This window comes from Melanerpes formicivorus, unplaced genomic scaffold, assembly GCF_026170545.1.
Source record: "Melanerpes formicivorus ecotype bairdi unplaced genomic scaffold, bMelFor1.0.p_v2 SCAF_33, whole genome shotgun sequence".
NCBI lineage: Eukaryota > Metazoa > Chordata > Aves > Piciformes > Picidae > Melanerpes > Melanerpes formicivorus.
This window is the reverse complement of record NW_027142385.1, coordinates 1,298,153-1,323,546: the sequence shown is the minus strand read 5'-3', so window position 1 is coordinate 1,323,546 and position 25,394 is coordinate 1,298,153. Positions and strand designations below refer to the sequence as shown.

The 25,394-nt window shown below is 49.8% G+C and overlaps 1 protein-coding gene across 1 annotated transcript in view; it reads left to right on the top strand.

Annotated features, from left to right (window-relative positions):
• ASTN2 (astrotactin 2) overlaps nucleotides 1–25,394 on the top strand; it is a 438,091-nt gene that overhangs the window by 60,258 nt on the left and 352,439 nt on the right. The window contains exon 2 of the mRNA XM_068155636.1: nucleotides 15,538–15,725. Within this exon, the coding sequence (XP_068011737.1) occupies nucleotides 15,538–15,725 (188 nt within the window). The remainder of the gene's footprint in view (nucleotides 1–15,537; nucleotides 15,726–25,394) is intronic.

Here is a 25,394-nt window from a genome sequence, read left to right as displayed (position 1 = left end):
ACAGTGGAGGTGGGCGAAGAAAGAGCCCTGGGGGTTCTGGATGTACCCTCAGGTGGGAAGAGAGGAGTGTTGGGATGCTTCTGGGTATGCTTTGGGATCTCTTTTGTCACTGTGCTTGTGGTTCTCTGTAAAATATTCACTGCTTTTCCATTTAAACTTTCCACCACTTCTGCAAGCCATTTCTGTGAGTCTCATTTTTTTCCTGTCCATGGTGGGAGGGAAGGGAGGATCGGTCCTTCAACTCACCATAAGGCATCTCCAGGCTGCAATTGTGGCTCATCCTGGCAAGCACCACATGCCAGGAGCAGGAACTTCAACTTGTGGAGCATCGGGAAGGATGACCTACATCTGTAGATCCCAAAACCACAGCACCAAGGGGCTGGAGCTCTGGAAGAAGGTAGACCAGTGCACCTGATGTACAAATGAGGCTGGATGTTAGGAAGAAGTTCTATACAGAGAGAATGATTGCCCATTGGAATGGGCTGCCCAGGGAGGTGGTGGAGTCACCGTCATTGGAGGTGCTCAGGAGGAGACTTGACGGGGTGCTTGGTGCCATGGGTTAGTTGTTTAGGTGGTTGGATTGGTTGATGGGTTGGACGCGATGATCTTGAAGGTCTCTTCCAACCTGGTCTGGTCTGGTCTGGTCTATTCTATTCTATTCTATTCTATTCTATTCTATTCTATTCTATTCTATTCTATTCTATTCCATTCCATTCCATTCCATTCCATTCCATTCCATTCCATTCCATTCCATTCTATTCTATCTTGCAGGGTGGAAAGCTGGCACGGAGGAAAGAGGGGGAGATGAAAGGTGGTGCTGCTGCTGCAGGGTGTATGAAGTGCCTCTCTTTTGGGGTGGGCAGAGCTTTGAGCCAGCACCGTGGCTGGACACGCTGTGGGCCCCATGCTTACGGTCACAGGTGGCAGGAGTTAATCAGTGTGGGCTTTAACAGCAGGGCTGCTTGGCACCTCATCTTTTTAAGCTAATGTGGAGTTCTCATGCCCAAAGTCCTTTGATGCTTGTCTGAGAGCATCAGGGCTCTCTGCTCTCCAGAAGGAGCTCTCCGCAGAAGAGTGATAAATGCGTTTAATTTTTGCAGAGCTTGTAGCCTGGTTTTTATCCCAGGATCCGTCTCTTGAGGTTTTATTAGCTGATGGTGTCTGTAGGAAGAAGTCAAAGCGACTCGACAGGAACAGCCGTGGAATTGATGTAGGAAGCAAGAGCATGTTTTGGAGATAATGTTTCTCATTCTCGCCGTTGCTACGTGCAGAGTTCAGGCAGTGCATTTCCAGTTCTGCCAGAGTTTTACAGCTGCTACCTGACAGAAAAAAATCCTCCAGCCAGCCTCCTGCTTAGGCAGGGTGTGAATTGCACACTGTGGATGTCCTCTGCTCCGGTCCATGGGAGAATCCCTGTGGGGCTGGAGCACAGTGACCAGTGACAAGACTGGTGAAGGGTCGGGAGAGCAAGTGTTGTGAGGAGTGGCTGAGGGAGCTGGGGTTGTTTAATCTGCAGAAGAGGAGGCTTATAGAATCATAGAGTCAATAAGGTTAGAAAAGACCTCAGAGATCATCAAGTCCAACCTGTCACCCAACACCTCATGACAACTAAACCATGGCTCCAAGTGCCACATCCAGTCCCCTCCTGAACACCTCCAGGGATGGGGACTCCACCACCTCCCCGGGCAGCACATTCCAATGGCTAACAACTCTCTCTGTGAAGAACTTTCTCCTCACCTCCAGCCTAAACTTCCCCTGGTGCAACTTGAGACTGTGTCCTCTTGTTCTGGTGCTGCTTGCCTGGGAGAAGAGACCAATCCCCTCCTGGCTACAACCTCCCTTCAGGTAGTTGTAGAGAGCAAGAAGGTCTCCCCTGAGCCTCCTCTTCTCCAGGCTAAACAACCCCAGCTCCCTCAGCCTCTCCTCATAAGGCTGTGCTCCAGCCCTCTCCCCAGCCTCATTGCCCTTTTCTGGACACGTTCATCATTGCTCATTGCTCTCTACAACTCCCTGAAAGGAGGTTGGAGTGAGGTGGGGCTTGGTCTGTTCTCCCAAGGAACTATCAAGAGGACAAGAGGAAATGGACTCAAGCTGCACCAGGGGAGCTTTAGGTTGGACATTAGGAAAAATGTCTGTCTTAAAAAAGTGGTCAGGCATTGCAACAGGCTGCCCAGGGAGGAGTCACCACCCCTGAAGGTGTTCTAGGAAACATGTAGACAAGGCAGGTAAGCACATGGTTTATAGGGCATGGTGGTGTTAGGTCAGTGGTTGGACTTGATCTTTCCAACCAAATAAATTCTCTGATTCTCTTCTAAGACAGATGAGAAACTCCTTTGTGGGGCTCTGATAAACCTGGTGCAGAGGAAAGCTTGGCTTGGCTTCCTGAAAGCTGCAGGGGGCAGGAGGAGCCTGCCTGCTCAGGGTGTGCTGGTGTGGGGAGATGATCACCCTGCCTTGGAGTCTGGGAGAGGGACAATTTGCAAACATGTGTTGATGTGCTCCCGTAGGAAGCCAGGCACTAAATCATCACCTTGCAGCTTGCATGCAGATTCATCCAGGGAACCTATTTAATTAGGGGATAAATTTAGAAATCAATTATTATTTGCAGAAACAGTTCCTTTCCCTCTAATGAGGCTGCAAAGATTCATCCCCCTCTGCCTCTTTCCCATGACCTTTGTGTATGCAGATCAAGGGTGGATATGCTCCATGTCTCTTCTCTCTCAGTCTTAAGTGGCTCTTCTGGGGCCCTTTCTGATCTTTCCTCAAACTCTCCTAGGACAGCAAGTGGGGGTACAACCATGAAACCAGGCTGCTGTTGGATTTAGTGGTGTGGGAATGATGGGGCCACTGGGGCCACTTGTAATGGGGACAGGGGTTGGGCCTTTCCTAATGGGGTAGGGGATGGGAAGTGATCTGAACTTAATGGGAATGGGAACATAAAGATGAAGGGCTGGAATGGGAAGGAAGGGTTAAGGGTAGGATGAGCCTCATGAAGCATTTCATCTGGTAGGGAACCCTAGGCAAACTGGCTGGGGGAGGAGTGGAACCATATGGGGTGGTTTGGGTTGATGGTGAGTTGGCAAAGGTTCTGCAAAGCTGTGCTAGGGCTGCAGTGACAGCAAAGCTGGCCCTCCTCTGCCTGGCTGGAAAATAAATAACCAGGAATTATTTGTGCAAATACAGACTTTTGAGAGCTTCTGGCTCTCTACAACTCCTTGAAAGGAGGTTGGAGCGAGGTGGGGGTTGGTTTCTTCTCCCTAGTGATGAGAGGAAATGGCCTCAAGTTGCACCAGCAGGGGTTTAGGTTGGACATTAGGGGAAAAAAAAAAACAACTAACCAACCAAAAAAACACTGCAGTGGTTCTCAGATACTGGAACTGGCTCCCTATGGAGGTGGTTGAGTGCCCATCCCTGGAGGTGTTTAAAAGAGGCAGAGATGTGGTGCTGAGGGACATGCTTTAGCACCAGGCTTGGTAAAGTTAGGGAATGGTTGGACTCAGTGATCCCAAAGATCTTTTCCAACCAAAATGATTCTGTCTGGCACTGGTAGGCTCAAGATGCCACCAGAGCTGGAGAACCTTCTGGGCAAGTGCAGTACTGTCTGGAGACCTCCTTGTGCCTGACTTGGGCTGGCCTCCACATGGCACTGTAACCTGGCACCATTGTAGGCGTTTCCCTGGATCTCACACAAGGGTTGGCACCCTCCACACGTTGTGGGGGTGTTGGGAGGACCTGGCCACCCCCAAGAGCTTCACTGTCATTTCACCAGGTGAAGCAGGGCATGGCTAGCACAGCTGCATCTCCTCTTGCCCTTGCTGGAGAAAGGGACCCTGCTTGTGCCAACCCGAGGTGCTGATGATGCTTGTGAGGACATTGCTGCTTCAGGCTTTGGTCTCTGCCACTTTGCTGCTTCTAATCTCTTGACAAATTGCTCCTTACCCACTTCTAAATGGGGAAAAATTATTTTTGCCCACAGGCTCCAAGAAGCCATAATAAATTTGGTTGCTTTTATTATTTTGGCTTTTAATGTCTCCTCATCTTACGATGCCACTTCCCGAGCCCTCCGGCGACTTCTCCCTGCTCTTAGACCAGCTGCTTTGAGTCCAGTTCATTTCAGCCTCAGTCAGTCCAGAAAGGGGTGAGGATGACAGAATCACAGAATCACCAAGGTTGGAAGAGACCTCAAAGATCATCAAGTCCAACCTGTCACCACAGACCTCATGACTAAACCATGGCACCAAGTGCCATGTTCAGTCCCCTCTTGAACATCTCCAGGGATGGGGACTCCACCACCTCCCTGGGCAGCACATTCCAATGACGAATGACTCTCTCAGTGAAGAACTTTCTCCTCACCTTGAGCCTAAACTTCCCCTGGCACAGCTTGAGACTGTGTCCTCTTGTTCTGTTGCTGCTTGCCTGGGAGAAGAGACCAACCCCCACCTGGCTACAACCTCCCTTCAGGTAGCTGTAGAGAGCAAGAAGGTCTGCCCTGAGCCTCCTCTTCTCCAGGCTAAACAACCCCAGCTCCCTCATCCTCTCCTCACAGGGCTGTGCTTGAGGCCTCTCCCCAGCCTCGTTGCCCTTCTCTGGACATGTTCAAGAGTCTCAATATCCTTCTTAAATTGAGGGGCTCAGAACTGGACACAGGACTCAAGGTGTGGCCTAACCAGTGCTGAGTACAGGGGCAGAATGACCTCCCTGCTCCTGCTGGCCACACTGTTCCTGATGCAGGCCAGGATGCCATTGGCCTTTTTGGCCCCCTGGGCACACTGCTGGCTCATGTTCAGCTACAGCTGAGGAAATCCTTTTGCTTCTGGAAGCTTGATGGCTTGCAGCCTCCCACCACAGCCTTTGACAATATGAGCAATGGGAAGCTCAGAGGAGACATTATTGCTCTCTACACTTACCTGGAAGGAGGTTTTAGTAAGGCCAACATTGGCCTTTTCTCCCAAGTAACTAATGACAGGACAAGAAGTGGCCTCAAGTTGTGCCAGGGGAGGTTCAGATTGGATATTGGGAAAAATTCTTCACTGCAAGAGTGGTCAGGCATTGGAAGAGGCTGCCCAGCAAGGTGGTGCAGTCATCTCCTCTGGAGGTGTTAAAAAAATGAGTAGATGTGGCACTTTGGGACATGGTTCAGGGGGCATGGAAGTGTTACAGAGAAGGTTGGACTTGATGACCTCAGAGGTCTTTTCCAACTTTCATAATTCTACGATTCTACATCTGAGCACTCCAAGGAGGAAAAACAAAGAGCTCCTGACCACCCTCAGGATCCATCAGCAGCCCACACTTGCCTTTGGAGGAGACACATCTCTGTCATCAGAAGGAGATCACTCCTAATAATCTCTCCTTGCCCTTAACATCAATAAACCCTTGCCGGAGCAAACCAATAGCAAGTGGAATGCCACTCACCCTGTACATCGAGCCAGCCCTTTGGCTTGTGCTGCAGGACAGCCTGTGCAGGACCTGGGAAGATAATGAAATGAGGCTTGTGTCTCTCACCTCCAAAGAGGATAAAGGAGAAGGTTTCCTAGAGCAGTGAAAGAACAAAATGAGAGGAATATCAGGACAGCTTAATTGCAGTCATCTGCCCAGCATCACTTCAAAGGTCTGCACTGAGAAGCATCTCCTTGTCCAATTAAAAATGCTACTTTTAGGAGCAAAAGCACTAACTCAGCTTTGAGACAGAGATCAGAAGCTCTTCCACAGCGGCAAACAGGCCACGGGACAGCACAGAAGTATCAAGAGACAGGGCTCTGGTTGTGCAAAGCCATCTTAATTCAGGGCCAGTCCCCCACAGGAGAGAAGGATTTCCACAACTCCACACCAGACGTGCATCCCCCTGCCGCAAACCTTTCCAAGAGGGCTCAGGAGAGGAGGTTCTATCACCCAGCCCACAGCACAACCCTGACGTGGATGCCTCCAGGACCCCACTGCTACAGCTCCCACAGGCTGCATCACATTAGGCAAGCAGGGAAAAGAACCCTGCAAGGTCAATCTGTCTCCAGATTCCTTTCCCCCGCGCACACATTTTTTTTTGCATGGGATGTTTAAAAGGATCACAGAGAACATTTCTGGGGAGTTCTGAGAGATAGGCAATTTTTTTGGATTTTAGCCTAGACTGAAGATAAGCCTGTTTCATTTTCAAAAGGTCTCTTCCAAAAGTAGAGACTTCAATTTAACATTCATTTCACAATTTTAAGCAAACCCAGCAGCGAAGCAGTTTCTGACGGCAGCTGATGTGCCAAGCCTGGGTACCATTTCCCCTGCATCTATAAATACCTGTGTGCTCTTCACCTCTGCAGCCCATGCTGCAGGAACCCTGCCCATTCCTACTCCCACCATTGCCAGGACATCCTAAGCTCTCATAGAATGGTAGAGATTGGTGGAGATATCTACTCCAACCAGCCTGTGCAAGCGGGTTTGCCTAGAGCAGGTTGCACAGAAATGTCTTCAGGCAGGTTTTGAAAGTCTCCAGAGAGGGAGACACCACAACTTCTCTGGGCTGCCTTCTGCAGGACTCCAGCACCCTCTAAGTAAAGAAGTCTTTCCTGAGGTTCTAGTGAAATCTCCTGTGTTCCAGTTTGCACCCATTGCCCCTGGGCACCACTGAAAAAAGCCCAGCCCCATCCTTTTGCCCTCCATCCCAGAGCTAGTGATCATCTCTGAGAAGATCTCCCCTCAGCCTGGTCTTCTCCAGGCTGAACAGCCCCAGGTTTCTCAGCTCTCCTCGTTAGACAGATGCTTCAGTCCCCTCATCATCACTATGGCTCTCCATTAGACTCTCTCCAGCAGCTCCCTGTCCCTCTTGAACTGGGGAGCCCAAGACTTCAGGTGCAGCCTCTTCAATCAGATCTACTGCTTACAAAGGGGGAGCAGAAAAAGAGAGAGTTAAAAAGAAAGCCTTTTCAAGCTTTGTTAGCTGCTGAATTCTTCAGTATCCAAACACAGGGAAGCTTCCTGGCTTCACACACTTGACACAGATATCAGCCTGCCTGTGTTTCCCTGGACACGCATTGCCACTCCGCTATCTCCACGGTAGTTCCAGCAGTGATAGCCCATCTCTCGGAAAGGATGCAATAGTCTGCAGCAAGATTGCCCCATTATCAGAGCTTTCAAATGCTGGTGGAGCAAATTAAGGGCATTTCTGCACCAAACCAGAATGAGATACAGTTAAGTTTCCCAATGAGCAGCAATGGGAAAGCACTTGAAGTCTATAGCTATTTAAAATCTCAGTGTCTAGCAGAAGGAGAGCTCTCAGATGGGATTCAAATACTGCTTGGTGGGTGAAGAACCAAGTGGAACAGCCAAATGGACCACAAAACAGCTGCCCTGCCACCTTCCTACAGGCTCACTGCACCACAGAAAACAGCAGAAGAGGGATTGTGAGGATTCTCCTCTTCCACAATGGTCAGCCAGACACCTTCTCTGATCCAAAGCCCACAGGCAACTGCATTTCTCCATCTCTATCCTCAGCAGAGGAGGAGTCTGCTTCCCTGCAACACCAGCAGAGCTGCCTCCTCTGCATCCTCATGGACTTGCCTCCATCTTCTTCATACCTGCTTCTTACTCCTTCATTCTTCACACCTCATCTCCTTCTTCACATCTCTCCTCATGTAGGGTGACTGAGCCTAGAGGCAGCCCTAGCTCCACCACAGCCCTAGCTCCACCACAGCCCCAGCTCCACCACAGCCCCATCACTCTTCAGCATCACATACCCATGAGCTGAAATTACAAACAGGGCACACAGAGCACCTTCTCCTCTGCTGCCCTTCCTCAGTCTTTGGGTTTTGTAAAACTAAGATTTCCTTATTTCCAGCAAGCAATTAAAAAACAACCCTTCCTGGGGCTCAGCACCCAACCTAGGCTCCTGCCCATCAGAAGGTCACCCATACAGGACAAGGTAAAGGGAGGCAGGCACAGCAGCAACCACAGCAAGATCCCTTCTGACTGAAACTCTAATTCCATTTTTCTCTTCACTGTTGCTGCGATCCCTCCGTACAAACATTTCATTGAAGTCTTCAACTCCCATTACAATCAAACTTAAAAGCAAAAAAGGCCTAAATGCATTTGGTTGGGAACCAAGACGATTCCCATAAAAGCAGATTATGCTGACATGATGAATATGAAATGAAACAGCAGATATTAAAGTTGGAGGATTGTTACTCCATGCCTTCAGGCTCCTGGCCGTCCTACCCACCCCCACTTCCCTCCTTTGCACCCCCTCCCAGTCTGTTCTGCTGAAGGCAGAGAGCAGGCAGAGATAACCATTTCACCTCTGCCTTCCCCAGGGCAGGCTGCCAGGCTGGAAATATTCCCCTGCTCCCCCCTGCTTCCCCCCAGCCTTATGCAATGCTTCAACACTCATCGGTTGCTGGGGAGGCTGCAGCCCTGCCTTATCTGCCATGGTGTTTTACAAAGCCTGTTTTGTGTCTAATTGGCTTGCTCTTGCTAATCTGCCATGATTATTGTACTTTTATTTAATTCTTGAAGGTCATTATTAAAATAAGCTGGTTGGCTGCTGGCACTTCATCCCTGCAGGGCTCCCCACACCCAGCTTACCAAATCCTCCTTGTGCTTCCCCTCTGCTCTCCAGTGCTGCTCAGACCCTGGGACCTATGAGGAGAGGCTGAGGGAGCTGGGATTGTTTATCCTGGAGAAGAGGAGGCTCAGGGGTGACCTCATTGCTCTCTACAACTACCTGAAAGGTGGTTGTAATCAGGAAGGGGTTGGTCTCTTCTCCCAGGCAACCAGCACCAGGACAAGAGGACACAGTCTCAAGCTGCGCCAGGGGAAGTTTAGGCTCAAGGTGAGGAGAAAGTTCTTCACAGAGAGAGTTGTTAGCCATTGGAATGTGCTGCCCAGGGAGGTGGTGGAGTCCCCATCCCTGGAGGTGTTCAAGAGGGGACTGGATGTGGCACTTGCCATGGTCTAGTCATGAGGTCTGTGGTGACAGGTTGGACTCAATGATCTTTGAGGTCTCTTCCAACCTTGGTGATACTGTGATACCTCCTGGACACCTTTACTACAAGGACCAGATCCTTGGTGTGATGGGTGAGAAGCCTGTGAGTAATTTCTAGTGCCTGGATCCAGGCTCCTCCTGCTTTTCTCCTCACCACATGCTTCATCCCAGCAGGATCTGCAACCCTGCAGACAGACTTCATCGGCTCACCTGCACAACTCGTCGTCTTAAGCTGTTGGCAGAAAAGAATCACAGAATCATAGAATTCTTTTGGCTGGGAAAGCTCTCTGAGATCATTGAGTCCAGCCATCAACCCAACACCACCATGGCCATTAAGCCATGTCCTCAAGTGCAATGGCCACACGTTTCTTGAACACATCCAGGGACAGTGACTCCACCACCTCCCTGGGCAGCCTGTTCTGATCCCTGGCCAGTCTTTCACTAGAGCTATTTTTCCTAATATCCAACATAAACCTCCCCTGGCATTGTTTCAGGCCATTTCTTCTTGACTTGATAAAAGTGAGAAGAGACCAACCCCCACCTTACTCCAGCCTCCTTTCAGGGAGTTGTAGAGAGCAATGAGGTCTCCCGTCAGCCTCCTCTTCTCCAGACTGAACGCCCACAGTTCCCTCAGCCGTTAGTTGTAAGAAGCTGGAGGTCTCTCCAGAAGTTACCTTTCCTTTTACAGCAGGCTCAGAATCATAGAATCATAGAATGAATAAGGTTGGAAAAGACCTCAGAGATCATCAAGTCCAACCTGTCACCCAAGACCTCATGACTACTAAACCATGGCACCAAGTGCCATGTCCAGTCCCCTCTTGAACACCTCCAGGGCCAGTGACTCCACCACCTCCCTGGGCAGCACATTCCAATGGCTAACAACTCTCTCTGGGAAGAACTTTCTCCTCACCTAGAGCCTAAACTTCCCCTGGTGCATTTTGAGACTGTGTCCTCTTGTTCTGGTGCTGGTTGCCTGGGAGAAGAGACCAACCCCACCTGGCTACAACCTCCCTTCAGGGAGTTAGAGAGAGCAATAAGGTCTCCCCTGAACCTTCTCTTCTCCAGGCTAAACAATCCCAGCTCCCTCAGCCTCTCCTCACAGGGCTGGTGCTGGAATCTCACTCCCCTCTCACACACAAAGCCAACAGTGCCAGCTGCATCCTCCTCTTTCCACCCATGTGTGTCCCCTAACCCTGCAGCCCTGCCATCAGTCCAGGGGCTCTGCTGAGTGAATGTTCTCCAGGGGCCCCAACCTCCAGTGAAGTGTTAGTTTATAGGTTCTCCAGTGCTAGCTACCACTTATGCTAATAAAGCAAATGTATGCAGAAAGTCATAAACACAGAGCTCTCCCCAGTGCCCTTGCCAGCACAGCATTGCTCCCTGCAGAACAGATGATCCTGCTCCGTGCAGACTAGCTCCAAAACGCCTCTAGTAATGGGGCTTCCCCCATGCTCCCCAGGGGACTATTCTGCAGTCAAACAGGCCCTAACAGTTCTAAGGGTTTGGGTCTTTTGGTGGCAGCGAGGTGGGGTTTTTATCCCAATCATTAGCTCACTTCATTACCTTTTTTCCCCCCTCTCCTTCCCCTCTGCTCGTTTTTTAACATCTTCCTTCCCTTCCACACTGACTCCCCTGCTCGCCCCGCAGTGCTCCCCAGGGCAGCACACAGACACAGCTGCAGATCATAAAATGTAAGAGAGAAGCTCAGAACTTTAAGAAGGGGAGAAAAAAAGATGACAAGCTCCCTCTGATCATCTCCTTTCAAAGCCCCTGTCTGTGAGGAACACAGCGCTCTACCTGCAGGGCATTTCAGGGGTGGCTCTGCCTGTCTGCTGGGATGTGGTGTGTGTCCAGGGATGGTGCTGCATGGAGGAGAGCTTCAGGGAGCCTTGATCTTGGGGTGGGCTATGGGGCATCCCACCAACACTGTGGGCAGGCTGGGGCACCCTCTCTGCATCTCATTTGCTCTGTCAGGGACACTGTGTGTCTGACACTGGCTGGGGAGAGGGGACTTGCAGCAAAGTGGGTCTGGCTGGTTTTAAGCTTTGCTCAAACTGCCTGACAGGAAGCCAGGTATTGGGCATGCTCCTGGGACCAGCCACTTCAAAGAACTGGAAAGAGCTGAGCTGCCCCTGTAGGGTCCCTTGTGATCAGAGCAATGTGACTGAAGGTGAGGGCAGCCCCTAAGCTCAACAGGAACCCACAAACTGAGAGAGCCTCCTCAGTCAGGATGGAGAACCTGCCTCTCCCCATGGGCAGGCTGGAGAGGCACAGGGGTGAGAGCAGCCCCTGGATTTATTCCAGTTAATGTCAGCAAGAGTGAACTCAGCCAGGACATTTGGAGTCTTCCTATCCTTCTACCATCTTTATTCATAAACATGGCTTGGGGTTTGTGGTTTTTAGAAAGAATGTTTTAGGTAGATGTGATTATTGTGGAATGCAGCAGTGCAGTAAGGGTTGGTCTCTTCTCCCAAGGAAAAAGGGACAGGACAAGAGGAAACAGCCTTAAGTTGTGTCAGGGGAGGTTTGGGTTGGATATTAGAAAACATTTCTTCCCTGCAAAGGGTTCCCAAGCCCTGAGCAGGCCCTCCAAGGCAGAGGTGGAGTCCTCATTCCTGCTCCTCGGGGCTTTTAAATCTGAGGTGCTGAGGGCCATGATACAGTGGTGACCTGGCAGTGCTGGGGTAATGGTTGGAGTTGATGAACTTAAAGATCTCTGCCTACAAAAACCACAGGTGGTCCAAGAGATGAGATGGGGCAAGCAGGGGGAGACAGTCAACTCTTCCATGTCTTAGCCCCTTGTGAGGGGTTACACCCATCCTGAAAGCATGGGGGGAGGGCTTGTGAGAGCATTGCCCTCCCTGCAGGGGATTTTCCCCCTGGGAAACTGAGTTTAGTCTGTCCCACTCCCTCCTTGTCCAGCAAGGCTGTAAAAAGGAGGACACTGCAGCCATTAGCTCTCTCCTGGCCCCTGCCTTTGCCTGGATGAGGACTGCTGCTGGCTCCCTGCTTCTCTGCCAGGTGGTCCTCCCTGCTGCACCCCACACCTTTGCAAAGGGCTGGGTTTAGATTTCATATTCCTTTTTTCCCCATCCATCCTTGTTCCTTACCCTTGTGAACCCTACCTGTTATTGTTGCATATATATTCTTTACCTCTCTGCTTCCAAGCTGAATCCAAATTATTTCTTGGTGGATTTACTCCTTTCCTTTCTTTTCCTCTCTATTGGGAAAAGAGGAGGGGGGAGCTGGGGAGGGATTCTCAGCCTGGCCCCCATCTGAGCTGTTAAGTCGCAGTTAAGGCTCAAACCACCACCCCCCTGGAAGCACCAAGCCAAATGGAGGGTTTGGCTGCTCCAATATAGCTCAGTCCTGAGACTGGAGCCTTCTGTACCATCCCTACATCCCTCCAGCCTCTCTAATCACAGGCTTTAGGGTCTCCATATTCATCAGGTATTGATTTGCCTGCACTGCCTCCAGACCACAGGCTGGCTCCACGCTCCTTACAGCAGCTCAGCACACGTCCCTGCTCTTCCAGCTGCTGTGATTGCAATTCAGTCTCTAGTACATTACCCTTATTTATAATGCCAGGGCTTCAGCACGGCGCCTCAGGCGCTCTGAAATTATTACAGGGCCCTTTTGACTTTCAATTCCCTTCCATTCAATTCCATTTTTATTTGTCAGCAGAGACTCCCACTGACCGGTGCTGGAAGCCAGCTGTGCCCAGGCCTGTGCACGTTAAGCTGATCCTATGGGAATTATCCACACATGGTCAGCTCATGGGGAGTGAGAAATCCAGGTCTGGAAGAGCAGGTCGCAAAAGGCTCCTGGGTGCAGCTTCTTGAGACCTTACTGCTCTCTACAACTACCTGAAAGGAGGCTGTAGCCAGGTGGGGGTTGATCTCTTCTCCCAGGCAACCAGCACCAGAACAAGAGGACACAGTCTCAAGCTGCACCAGGGGAAGTTTAGGCTTGAGGTGAGGAGAAAGTTCTTCACAGGGAGAGTTGTTAGCCATTGGAATGTGCTGCCCAGGGAGGTGGTGGAGTCCCCATCCCTGGAGGTGTTCAAGAGGGGATTGGATGTGGCACTTGGAGCCATGGTTTAGTTGTCATGAGGTATTAGGTAATATCACAGTATCACCAAGGTTGGAAGAGACCTCAAAGATCATCAAGTCCAACCTGTCACCACAGACCTCATGACTAAACCATGGGTAGATTCAGATTGGATGTTTGGAAGAAGTTCTTCCCCATGAAGGTGGTGAGGCACTGGCACAGGTTGCCAGTTAGTTGGTTTCTCCAGGAAAAAAGGAAAGGGCAAGGGAAAAGGAAAGGGGAAAAGAAAAAAAGGGAAGGGGAAAAAAGAAGGGAAAGTGGAAGAAAAAAAGAAAAAAGGAAAGGGAAAGGAAAGGGGAAAAGAAAAAAGGGAAGGAAAAATAAAAAGGGAAAGGGAAAGGGGAAAAGAAAAAAGGGAACGAAAAAAAGGGGAAAGGGAAAGGGGAAAAGAAAAAAGGGAAGAAAAAAAAAGGGGAAAGGGAAAGGAAAAGGGAAAGGGGAAAAGAAAAAAAGGGAAGAAAAAAAAGGGGAAAGGGAAAGGAAAAGGGAAAGGGGGAAAGGAAAAGGGAAAGGGGAAAATAAAAGGAAGGAAAAAAAGGGGAAAGGGAAAGGGGGAAAGAAAACAGGGAAGAAAAAAAGGGGAAAGGGAAAGGAAAAGGGAAAGGGGGAAAGGAAAAGGGAAAGGGGAAAAGAAAAAAGGGAAGGAAAAAAAGGGGAAAGGGAAAGGAAAAGGGGAAGGGGGAAAGGAAAAGGGAAAGGGGAAAAGAAAAAAGGGAAGGAAAAAAAGGGGAAAGGGAAAGGGGGAAAGAAAACAGGGAAGAAAAAAAGGGGAAAGGGAAAGGAAAAGGGAAAGGGGAAAAGAAAAAAAGGGAAGGAAAAAAAAAGGGGAAAGGGAAAGGGGAAAAGAAAAAAAGGGAAGGAAAGAAAAAGGGGAAAGGGAAAGGGAAAAAGGGAATATAAAAAAGGAAAGAGGCACAGCGAGGGCTTTGCAAGAGCAGCTGTTGCTCCCAGATGGTGCCAGACCCCTCCTAAAGCAGGACAGACCACCAAAAAAACCCAACCAACCAAAAAGAAAAAAAGGTAGTGGAAGGAAAAATATTTGGCTTGCTTTGTGCTAGTGTTTTGTTGTTGTTGTTTGGATTTGGCTGCTAAGCTGCCAGATCTGTTCTTTGCAGGGATACATTTGCAGGCTGACAGGCAGCTGTGGAGCTGTCAGAGCTCCTGCTGCTGCTGGGACCTGCAGCTGAGGCATGGAGCTGCTGGCTCTGGTGGGGCTGCAGGTCTGGCAGGCCTTGTGGTTACATGGTGCTTGGGTTGTCCAAGCCCTCAATTACTCCAGCTTGACAGGCTGGAGAGGTGGGCACAAGCCAGCCTCATGAGGTTCAACAAGACCAAGTGCAGGGTCCTGCAGCTGGGTTGAGGCAACCCCAGGCACAAATCGAGGCTGGGCAGGGACTGGCTGGAAAGCAGCCCTGAGGAGAGAGACTTGGGGGTGCTGGGGGAGGAGAAGCTCAACAGGAGCTCTCAGTGTGCACTTGCAGCCCAGAAAGCCAATCAGATCCTGGGCTGCATCAGGAGAAGTGTGGCCAGCAGGGCAAGGGAGGTGATGGGAATGGAATGAAGCTGGAGGTGGAGCGCTTACACTGTAAATTGGGAGTGTTTGGGATGTAAAAGTCACAGAAGGGTGCAGAAGACTGGCAGACATGCAATCCCCAGCTTAATAGATGTTTATTAAGCCTGGTGGTCACCTCTTCTTGCTCATGCTCCTTAGTCTGTGCTGGGAATGTCCCCCCTGTTGAACATACAACCTGCTTCTGTTGTAAATGCCAGCAGGGGTCTAGAGGATGGGACCAGACACTTTTCAGTGGTGTCCAGTGACAGGACAAGGGGCAACAGACACAAACTGGAACCCAGAGGGTTCCATTTGACTGTGACGGAAACCTTCTTTGGTGTGAGGTTGCTGGAGCCTTGGAGCAGTCTGCCCAGAGAGGTTGTGGAATCTCCTTTTCTGCAGATTCCAAACCTGCCTGGACCTTGGGATCCTGGGCAAGATGCTGTGGGTGACCCTGCTTTAGCAGAGAGGTTGGACCAGGTGATACTCAGAGAAAGAGACTCCCCACAGTGCTGGGGTTCTGTGTTTTGCTTTGCTTGACACCAAGTGTCCTCCCTGTGCTGAGGAGCAAACTTGCCTTGGGCTTGCCTGTAGATCTCTAGGGGCTTCTTCCAGCCTTTTTGCTGGGAGAGCTACAGGAAATGAAAGGCATCTTGTGCAACATGTTATCTACTGTTGTTGCCTTTCTAGTCTAGAAATCCCAAGGCACTTTGTAACCCCTCCTGTTGTATTAGGGAAGACAACTGCTACCCTTTGTACATGGTGGGAAATAGCAGACCAATGCCCAGGCTCATCCTGTAGGTCAGAAGCAGGAGGGGCAAGACACAGGAGTCCTGACTTCCAGCATTGCTAGGAACAGTACCTTTTAGCATCCTGGGGAAAGCTGACCCTCAGCTGTGTTTTATCCCTGCAGAGATGTCGGGGACCGTGGCTGACATTTCTCTGGTGCACTGGAAGCAGCAGTGGCTGGAGAACGGAACCCTCTACTTCCACGTCTCCATGAGCAGTGCTGAGCAGCTCTCCAGGGCCACCCCTCCCAGCCTCCAGGAGCCTTCAGAGATCGTGGAGGAGCAGATGCACATTCTTCATATCTCAGTCATGGTGAGTCAAAGCTGCCAATCGTGTCAGAGGAGACAGAGGACCCTCTGTGAGGGGGATGGTGCTGACAGCCACGTTGTGGTGGGAGGGTGGTGATAAGGAGGCAGGTGGTGAATCCAGTCTGCAGATGTCTGTGTCCCTTCTTGGTTGTGCCTCCAAAAGGGGGAGAGAGGTGTTTGAATGGGCCAGGAAAACAAAAGTGTTTGGTCTTTTAAGAAAATGCCATAAAACTGAACAACAGAGAGTAAGGAAGAAGCTGGTGGGAGAGTGGCAAGGAAGCTTGTGGTTCCTCCACCTCTGCTGAGGTGTGTGAGTGGGGTATTGCTCCTTAGAGTTGTGCTTGGGCATGTACAAAGGGGAGGACTGGGGTGTGATCTCTTCTTTCCAAAGCTTTCTGAAGCTTTGTTTGACATATAAAGTGAGTGTGGGCTGTGGCCTGATCCTTCACTTGCCTGCCTGAAGTCAGAAGGTAGAATAGAAATAGAAATAGAAATAGAAATAGAAATAGGAATAGAATAGAATAGAATAGAATAGAATAGAATAGAATAGAATAGAATAGAATTAACCAGGTTGGAAAAGACAGATGCTTCAAATGTCTTGGATGCTGTGTGACTTTTTGTTACCAGATTGTGTATGTTCTCTGATGCCTTTTCAGATGATTATTTCAGTATCTTATGAGGTGGTTAGCTGGCTGTTTGGATGTGGCTTATCATTTCCCTGTGCTTTAGAGCTCCATCTGTAAAATGGGACTGAATGTGTTGTCCCTTAGCTCCCCTTGGGATAAAGTATTACAACAATAAACATAGAGAAGAATCGTAGAATGCCAGGTTGGAAGGGACCCCAAGGATCATCTGATTCAACCTTTCCAGGTAACAGCATAGTTGAAGTGAGCTGGCCCAGCACCCTGTCAAGCTGAGTCTTAAAGCTGTCCAGTGTAGGGGAATCCACTGCTTCCCCTGGGAGATGATTCCAATGGAAGTTAGTTATTCCAAGAGAAGTTAGGCTGTGTGTGTGTATGTCACTGCATTGCCCAAAGGGGATTTGGGCTCCCATTGCAGCAACCCTCTGCAAAAGGTGAATCCCTTCATCTCTTGGAATTTATGTGTCATCTCCATGGCTTCTGCCCTTCATTTTGAAGGAGGAGCAGTGACCATGGCTGCTCAAAGGCTTTATTTTTCATTTAAACAAGCAGCTATTTGACTTTTATAACTTCAATCTGGGTTTTTTTTTTGTGTCTCAGCCCCTGTCACTGGGGCTTTGGATTGGGCACTGAGTGCAGGTGAAAATAGAGAGAGGCTTTGCACAAAGATGCAGCATGACAGCAGGATGGCAGGAGGTAGAGGAATGGGGGACAGCAGCTTTTAATGGGTTGGGTAGGGAATGTTTTATGTCCTGCTCCAAATGTCAGAGTGATGGAGCATTGGAGGGGAAAAGGGTAAAACTGATGTACTTGGAAATGACCCTGAAAAAATAAGGGAGAGACAGAACAAGGAATGAAAGTAGCAAACCCCAAGTCCAAGGTGTGAAGAAGAGCATGGCAGCATCTGTGGCTTTGTGGTGAGAGTTAGCTCCTGCCCTAAGCTTTTCCTGCCCTTCTGCTGAAGCAAAGGGAAGACAGGAGAGAAACAGAACTTTCTCCTGCACAGGATGAGCTGTAATTCCACTTTCTTTATAGATCCTGATACTCCTTGCAGTGGGAGCTGAGGCTCTAGGCAGGAATGTGGTTCCAAGATGGAGTCTGGGCTGGATGTGTCCCTGGGGAGGCAGAAGCCCTGAGTGTTTCTTCCCTGTGTCAGGATTGCAGCACAGACTTGAAACTGTGCCCAGCTAATTTTTTTTTTGGGGGGGAGAAGATTCATTAACTTTTCTGGTGAACCCAAGCCAAGTTTGGAGTTACTAGCAGAAGATAAATGTGTGTTTTATTGTTTGGCTTGCTCTTTTTTTTTCCTCCCCTCAAGACCACATGGAGTTGTGAAGCTAAAGCAGAATAAGGCAAAACTCTTTTTCCTGTGGTTGAAATATTTCATCAGAGTCCCCAGGCTCTGCTCAAGTTCTTTTCTCATTCCTTTACTTTCCCTCTTGACTCCAGCAAAATCCCATCCCAGAGAGCCCCCGTCATCACTGGAGCCGTCCTGACTCCCCAGTTTCCTGACCATGCCGTGCTCAGCAGCTGCTGGATCCCAGTGTGGAGGGCTGTGTGGTATCCCACTCCTGTCCTCCTTTGCACTCACCATGCCCATATCCCTTCTCCTGCCTCAAAATAGAATAGAATAGAATAAACCAGGTTGGAAGAGACCTTCAAGATCATCGCATCCAACCTATCATCCAACACCACCTAATCAACTAACCCATGGCACCAAGCACCCTGTCAAGTCTCCTCCTGAACACCTCCAGCAATGGTGACTCCACCACCTCCCCGGGCAGCCCATTCCAATGGGCAATCACTCTCTCTATGTAAAACTTCCTCCTGATCTCCAGCCTGAACTTCCCCTGGCACAGCCTGAGACTGTGTCCTCTTGTTCTGGTCACAGTACAGATGTAGCTGGGCATCCCTGTGCCCTCCTTTCCACCTCATCAAATACTTTGCTTCTGCTCCTACCATGAAGCCTGTTGTCTCCTGCCTGCTTTCTATAAACTAGACCACGGCTCCCATTGCACAGGAAGAGTTCCAGCCAGCACTGCCTTGGCATTCAGGGGCTGTGTGCCCTGTTCCTCATCAGCCCAGCATCACAGGAGGTGACACGGCAAAGTGCTTCCTCCCATCTCCTTTAAGTGGCTCTAACACCTCCTTTTTACCTGTCTCCTCCTCCTCAGGCTGAGTTCCAGAGAGCTGGGGAAGCTTTGCTCAGGGATTCTCACCGATCCCACACGTAGGGAGAAGCTTTATTGCACAGCAAGGTGTCTCCCAGCTGAGCTCCCTCTGATGGGAGCTGCTTTGGGTTTGTGTAGGTGTTTATGACTTGGCTGGTTGCTCCTGTCTGCCTTGAAAGCCAAGACCTCCTCTATGCCGTGTGGGGGCTCTGGTGGGAGGGTGTAAATCCTGGGTTTACTCCTCCTTCCAGTCATTCCAGCTGTTGGGATGTTGGCTTGCTGGCTTGAGATGGGTTTGTCTCCAGTGCAGCAGGAAAGGGGCTATCAGTGTCCATGACCCTGTGCCCCTGCAAAAGCACCGCGTGACTGTGACCCTCTTCACACCTCCCTTCCCAAGCTCAAGGGTATCTTTGACAGCCAAATGATTCTTCATTTTTATGGGTTTTTTTCCCCCCCTTTCCTCACTGTTTTTTTCTTAATCTCTCCCCAGTGAGACATAACATTAATTACTGCAGTTAAGGGAATTCAGTCTCCATTACTGTCTGCCACCCCTTTCCTCTTGGCTTGAGTATGTGAAATTTGTCTCCCGAATGAAAAGAAGGGAGAAAAGCAGGGGGGGTAAAAAAAAATGCTAGATTTTATTTATTTACCCTCTTTCTTACCTTTTTTTTTTTTGCCCAGTGTCAAGCAGAAAGGAATCAATATTTTTGTCATTAGGCCTGTTGTGTGTTCCCCTCCTCCCCCCCCCCCCATAATCTGAGCTGTCATTCGGGTTTAATTGTGTTGTTTCCTCTTGTGTGGAAGTAAATCTTATCTGTTTTGGATTAAAATTCAATGAAGGTCACAGCAGCTCGAAAACTTAGCAGGCTGCAGCAATTAATGTTCATTTGGCTTTGATAAATTGGAATGTTCCCCACAATAGGAGCGGAGTGGGTTTCGGAAGCAATAATTCTTCCATTAACTCAATGATTCCCCCTTGTGATGGAGCGTCTTGTCACCGCTCTGTTTGTCATCTGTCACTTCAAGGAGCTGGGCATATGCCTGATATGATTTATCATGATTATTGGCGCTGCTTGTGTCACAACATTTTAAACCACTAATTATTCCAACCTTGTAAATTGCTGAATTTAACAAAACAGGAGAGATTTGTCTGCCGCTTGGTCCTCGCCAGCCTGTGGCCACCTGCTCCGTTATTGCTCTGCGTCCGGCCCGGGGAAGCCGCACCCCGGGCCACTTGCAGGAGTGTTTGCTGTCGGTGGAGGTTTAGCTGTGGAGGGGTGGGGCAAGTAGGGTTTATCATAGAATCAGTGAGGTTGGAAAAGACCTCAAAGATCATCAAGTCCAAGCTGTCACCCAACACCTCATGACTACTAAACTACTCAAGTGCTACATCCAATCCCTTTTTGAACACCTCCAGGGACGGTGACTCCATCACCTGTCACCCAAGAACTCATGCCTCTAGTAGACATCCTCTAGGGTGAGGATGACAGAATCACAGAATCACCAAGGTTGGAAGAGACCTCAAAGATCATCAAGTCCAACCTGTCACCACAGACCTCATGACTAAACCATGGCACCAAGTGCCATGTCCAGTCCTCTCTTGAACACCTCCAGGGATGGTGACTCCACCACCTCCCTGGGCAGCACATTCCAATAGCTAACAACTCTCTCTGTGAAGAACTTTCTCCTCACCTCAAGCCTAAACCTCCCCTGGTGCAGCTTGAGACTGTGTCCTCTTGTTCTGGTGCTGGTTGCCTGGGAGAAGAGACCAACAGTCTCAAGCTGTTCCAGGGAAGGTTTAGACTGGATGTTAGGAAGAAGTTCTTCCCAGAAAGAGAGATTGGCCATTGGAATGTGCTGCCCAGGGGTGCTTGGTGCCAAGGTTTAGTTGATCAGATGGTGTTGGGTGATAGGTTGTACTAAATGATCTCAAAGGTCTTTTCCAACCTGGTTAATGCTATTCTATTCTATTCTATTCTATTCTATTCTATTCTATTCTATTCTATTCTATTCTATTCTATTCTATTCTATTCTATTCTGTTCTATTCTATTCTAATTCCTCAGATATTGATAAACATTAATCAGATGCCATCTAAGCCTTCTCTTCTCAAGACTAAACAGCCCCAGGGCTCTCAGTCTCTCTTCACGGGGGAGATGCTCAAGTCCCCTAACATCCTCGTGGCTCTCCATTGGATTCTCTCCAGCAGGTCTCTGTCTCTCTTGAACTGGGGCACCTGACACTGGACACAGTGTGGAGCCATCATACCCAGCAGCTCCTCCTGGCCCTGTGGGTACCTGGGATGCTGGTTTGGGAAGAGGACACAGAGCCGCATCCCATCCTGCTGGTGAAGGGAAAGGTTTTCCTCCCTTAAACCTGTGTGAGTGATGCTGGGAAAAGCCCTGGCTGTGGGAGCTCAGAGCTGTGTGTGCAAACGAGCTGTGTGCTGCCCCTGCTGCAGCTGCAGCAGGAACAAGGTGGGCTCTTTGGAGAGCAGTAACAAGCAAAAGCCTTGTTTCATCTCAGGCCAGTGCCCTGCAAGGGAATGTTTCAGTGTCTGGAATAAAAGGTGACCAGACCTCATCAAGCTGCTTGGCTTTTATATTAGTATTTTTTATTTCTAATGCCTACATTCTGCTGGCTGTTACTGGCAGTAGACAAGTTAGCTGCTGGTTTCTAGGTCTCCCAGTGGATTTATTTTTTTAGCTCTTATTTATACCAGCTTCCCTTTCTTCTTCTTGTTTTCATGCATCCTGATGTTTCCCTAATGATCAGCCACCGGTGCTGTGTTCCAGCAGCCTCTGGGCTGGGTATAAAGTGTGCTCTTAAATGTTTCACTCTGATTTAGCAGCCTGCTCTAAGGGTCCTGTGGGTCCTATGCACTGTGCAGGTGGGTCCTGGCTGCTGTGGTTTCTCTTGGCTGCCTCAGGTTGGGGCAGCTCTTCATTTTCTTAAGCACTGTAGGAGTATCCACGAGCAAGGGAGGTTTTGGAAGCTGCTGCTCTCTCCTTGCTGAAACTGGAATTACCCAGCGAGGGCCATGACAACTCTGTTGGTCAGACGTTGGAACAGGCTGCTCAGGGAGGTGGCAGAGTCACCATCCCTGCAGGTGTTCAAGAGCTGTGTGGCCATGCCACTTTGGGATGTGGTTTAATGGCCATGGTGGTGTTGAGTTGATGGTTGGACTGGATGAGCTTGGAGGCCTTTTGCAACTAAAATGATTCTGTGATCCTTCAGCTCCAGTGTTGCCCTCTGCTTTGGCAACCATTTGAGTGGTGCTTTGTTTTCCTGTCCAGCATTACTTTATCCTTCTTGGTGCCAAACCTCCCCATGAATTTATGTCCCTCCTGCCCATGTTGCTTGCAGCTTGCCCAGTGCTGTGTCCTGCAGGATGGTTGGCTGGGTGCTCCAGGGGATGCAAAATGTTGTTTGAGCCTTACTCTGAATCCTTGCAGTGTGTCTTGCTGATGGCAGCATTGGAGGTCTTGTCAGGCAGCTCGACTGGGGGGGGGGTAAAAAATGGTGTAACATGAGTAATGAGGTAGTGAAGAAGGCACAGCATCTGTGTCATCATTTCTGCAACAGGAGGTCAACCAGATTCATAAAACATTCACTTCCAGCTTGTGATATGTTTAGAAATTAATTAAGGTAGGGAGAGAATTGCTGCAGCAGCAGATTTCCTTATCTGAAAGGTATTAAAAAGCTAAATTGATCTCCAATGAGCTGTTTTTATTCAAAATAAAACCAAAACAGAAAAACTCTAAACCCCCAGTGTCTGCCTGGGGGAGAGCTTCATCCCCACTCCTTACATGTGGGGAAAGGAAGAGGAGTTGCTCACTCCAGCATGATGGACTGAGCATCCCCAGACCCCTGAGGGGTGGGTGGGAGCCCAGGTTCTGTGCTGATGGCAGGCTGAGCTGTTGGCTCCTTGCCCAGATCAGTGTCCCATCAGCAGTCCTCTTCAGTATGCTGATGGTGTTCCTAAACTCTTCCCTGAGCTGCTTTGGGGTGACCAAAGGGGCTAGTGGGACCTTTGCTGGGTCTAATTCCCAGTGCAGTGGGGCTGAGCACTCGCAGACTGTTGGTTTGGGGGCTGGAGCTCAGCACAGCTGGAAGCTGAACTTCATTGTAATAGCCTTTAACTGCCCTGTGCTGTCTGGAGCACCTTGGAGACAGTGGTGAAGTCCTGAACCAGTGCATGGATGGGGGGCAAAGCTAGCATCAAACTTCCCATTCCTCTCATCTGCTCTCCCCCAGGATGGGAACATTGTTGGGCTCCAACTTTCATTTCCATAATGTGTCATGAGCCAACTTCTCGTAGGCTGGGGGCAACAACCTCTTTCATTCACCCCCCTCCTCCACTCTTCTCCTTTGCAGAGATGATACAAGCCAAGGACTCAATGTGGTTAATGATGTGCTCTTATATTTGGGGAATTCATTTTAGGGGGATTTGTCTTTAAAGTGTCACTTCTGTGTCAATGACACTTGTTATGTTAATCATTTCTCACTAATCTCTCTCTGATTCCTACCTTGGCTCCTGTGAAGACAGGAGACACTTTATAGCTTTCTCTGGAGCAGAGCTTTCTTCCCCCCCCCACTGTGTTAAAATACCTAACTGGAGTGCTTGATTTGCAAGGCTGGATGAATGCTCTTAGTTCATCTGAACTGAGCAGCAAGCTACTTTCTTCTGTCATCCCCAGAGCAATCAAAGTTGGTAATGGGGTGGGGGGAAAGCAGCCACAGGAAGAGTTTGGGAGGAGTTTGCTATTTGCAGATGGCATCGAATGTGTGGGAGGGAGCTGCAGCCTTAGGAAACTGCCAACCTCACCATGCTGGAAAAAGAGAATGGCTGGAGGGGAAAACGTAAGAGCTGATAATGGAAAGGTGGCTGGTGGAGTCAGGGAGTGCTTGAGCTGGGAAGAGGATGCTGAAGTGGTGAGGAGTTAGTGTTCTCCTTAATATCAGGTGATAGAATGAGAGGAAGTGGCCTCAGGTTGCACCAGGGGAGGTTTAGCTTGGATTTTAGGAAACATTACTGCAAGAGTGGTCAGGCATTGGAACAGGCTGCCCAGGGACGTGGTGGAGGCCCCATCCATGGAGGTGTTCAGGAAGTGTGTAGACTTTGGGATGTGGTTTAATGGCCATGGTGGTGTGGGGTTGCTGGTTGAACTCACTGATGCTAGAGGTCCTTTCCATCAGAAACAATGTTTCTAGGAAAAAACACAGGAGGGAGGATCTGGAAGTGGATGAGGAGCTTGAAAACAATGCTGGCTGATGGCTCAAGGTGGGGGACACAGCATGACATGGTGAGTGCCTGCCTGCATGGAATCATAGAATCAATAAGGTTGGAAAAGACTTCAGAGATCATCAAGTCCAACCTGTCACCCAACACCTCCTGACAACTAAACCATGGCACCAAGTGCCACATCCAATCCCCTCTTGAACATCTCCAGGGATGGTGACTCCACCACCTCTCTGGGCAGCACATTCCAATGGCAAATTACTCTTTCTGGGAAGAACTTTCTCCTCACCGCCAGCCTAAACCTCCCCTGGCACAGCTTGAGTCTGTGTCCTCTTGTTCTGGTGCTGGTTGCCTGGGAGAAGAGACCATCCCCCACCTGGCTACAACCTCCCTTCAGGTAGTTGTAGACAGCAAGAAGGTCCCCTTCAGCCTCCTCTTCTCCAGGCTAAGCAACCCCAGCTCCCTCAGCCTCTCCTCACAGGGCTGTGCTCCAGACCCCTCCCCAGCCTCATTGGCCTTCTCTGGACATATTCAAGTCTCTCAATGTCCTTCTTAAACTGAGGGGCCCAGAAGTGGACACAGGACTCAAGGTGTGGCCTTAGCAGTGCTGAGCAGAATGACCTCCCAGCTCCTGCTGGCCACACTATTCCTGATGCAGGCCAGGATGCCATTGGCCTTTTTGGCCACCTGGGCACACTGCTGGCTCTTGTTCAACCAGCTGTCAACCAGCAGCCCCAGGCCCCTTTCTGCTTGGCTTTACCCCCACGCTGGGTCCCTCCACACTGCTCCCAACAGCAAGCCATGTATTTTTATTCTGTGGCACACTGTGCTGTGCAGGCTGTGTGCTGATTTCAGATCCTTGTCCTGAACTTGTTCCCTTTCTTCTCCTCGCTCTTCCTCTCCCCACCATCTGTCTGGGAGGAACACTTGTGCCTCGGCACCGCGGGGCATAGCTGCTGGCCTGACCTTTTCTCCCTGCTGATTCTCTCAGACTGGCTGAAGCAGATGGAAGTCTCAGGCTTCCTTGAGGTAGCTTTGCCTTGGCTTCTGGTGTGCAGAGGGATTGGAGAAGAAAAAGCATCCTTGTCTTGCGTAGGTCAGGTCTCACCAAACTGCTAAGCTCCTGGAGAGCGATTCCACATGGGAGCCCCATGCTACTCCTGTGTGTTAAGTGCTGGGGGATTGAATCATTGATGTAAGCATGGAAATGGTTTGCAGCTACCAGCCAAGATCTAACAGCTCTAAATTGCCAGACTCCAAGCTACACATGGCATTAAAATTGTCACAAAACTTTAATCCAGGAAAGCTCCAGTGGAAGCTGAGTTCTCTGAGAGATGCAGTTGTGGCTGGAGGATGGGTGGTCCCTGACTCCCAACAGGCTTGCTTGTGATGGAGAGGGTGTTCTTGTGCTGCAGACCTTGGGAAGCTCCTCAGCTGGGGAACTGGAATGCTGGCAGGGTGTGGGATGATGTCTCCTGTCTGGGAGACACACAGCACAATCATTACCTCCCTACACAAGGAGCATCATCTCCAGCTTTCTGCCTGTACAATGCAGTCTTTGTTCCTGGGGATGTCCAGAGAAGGGCAACAAAGCTGGTGAAGGGATCTAGAGAACAGGGTA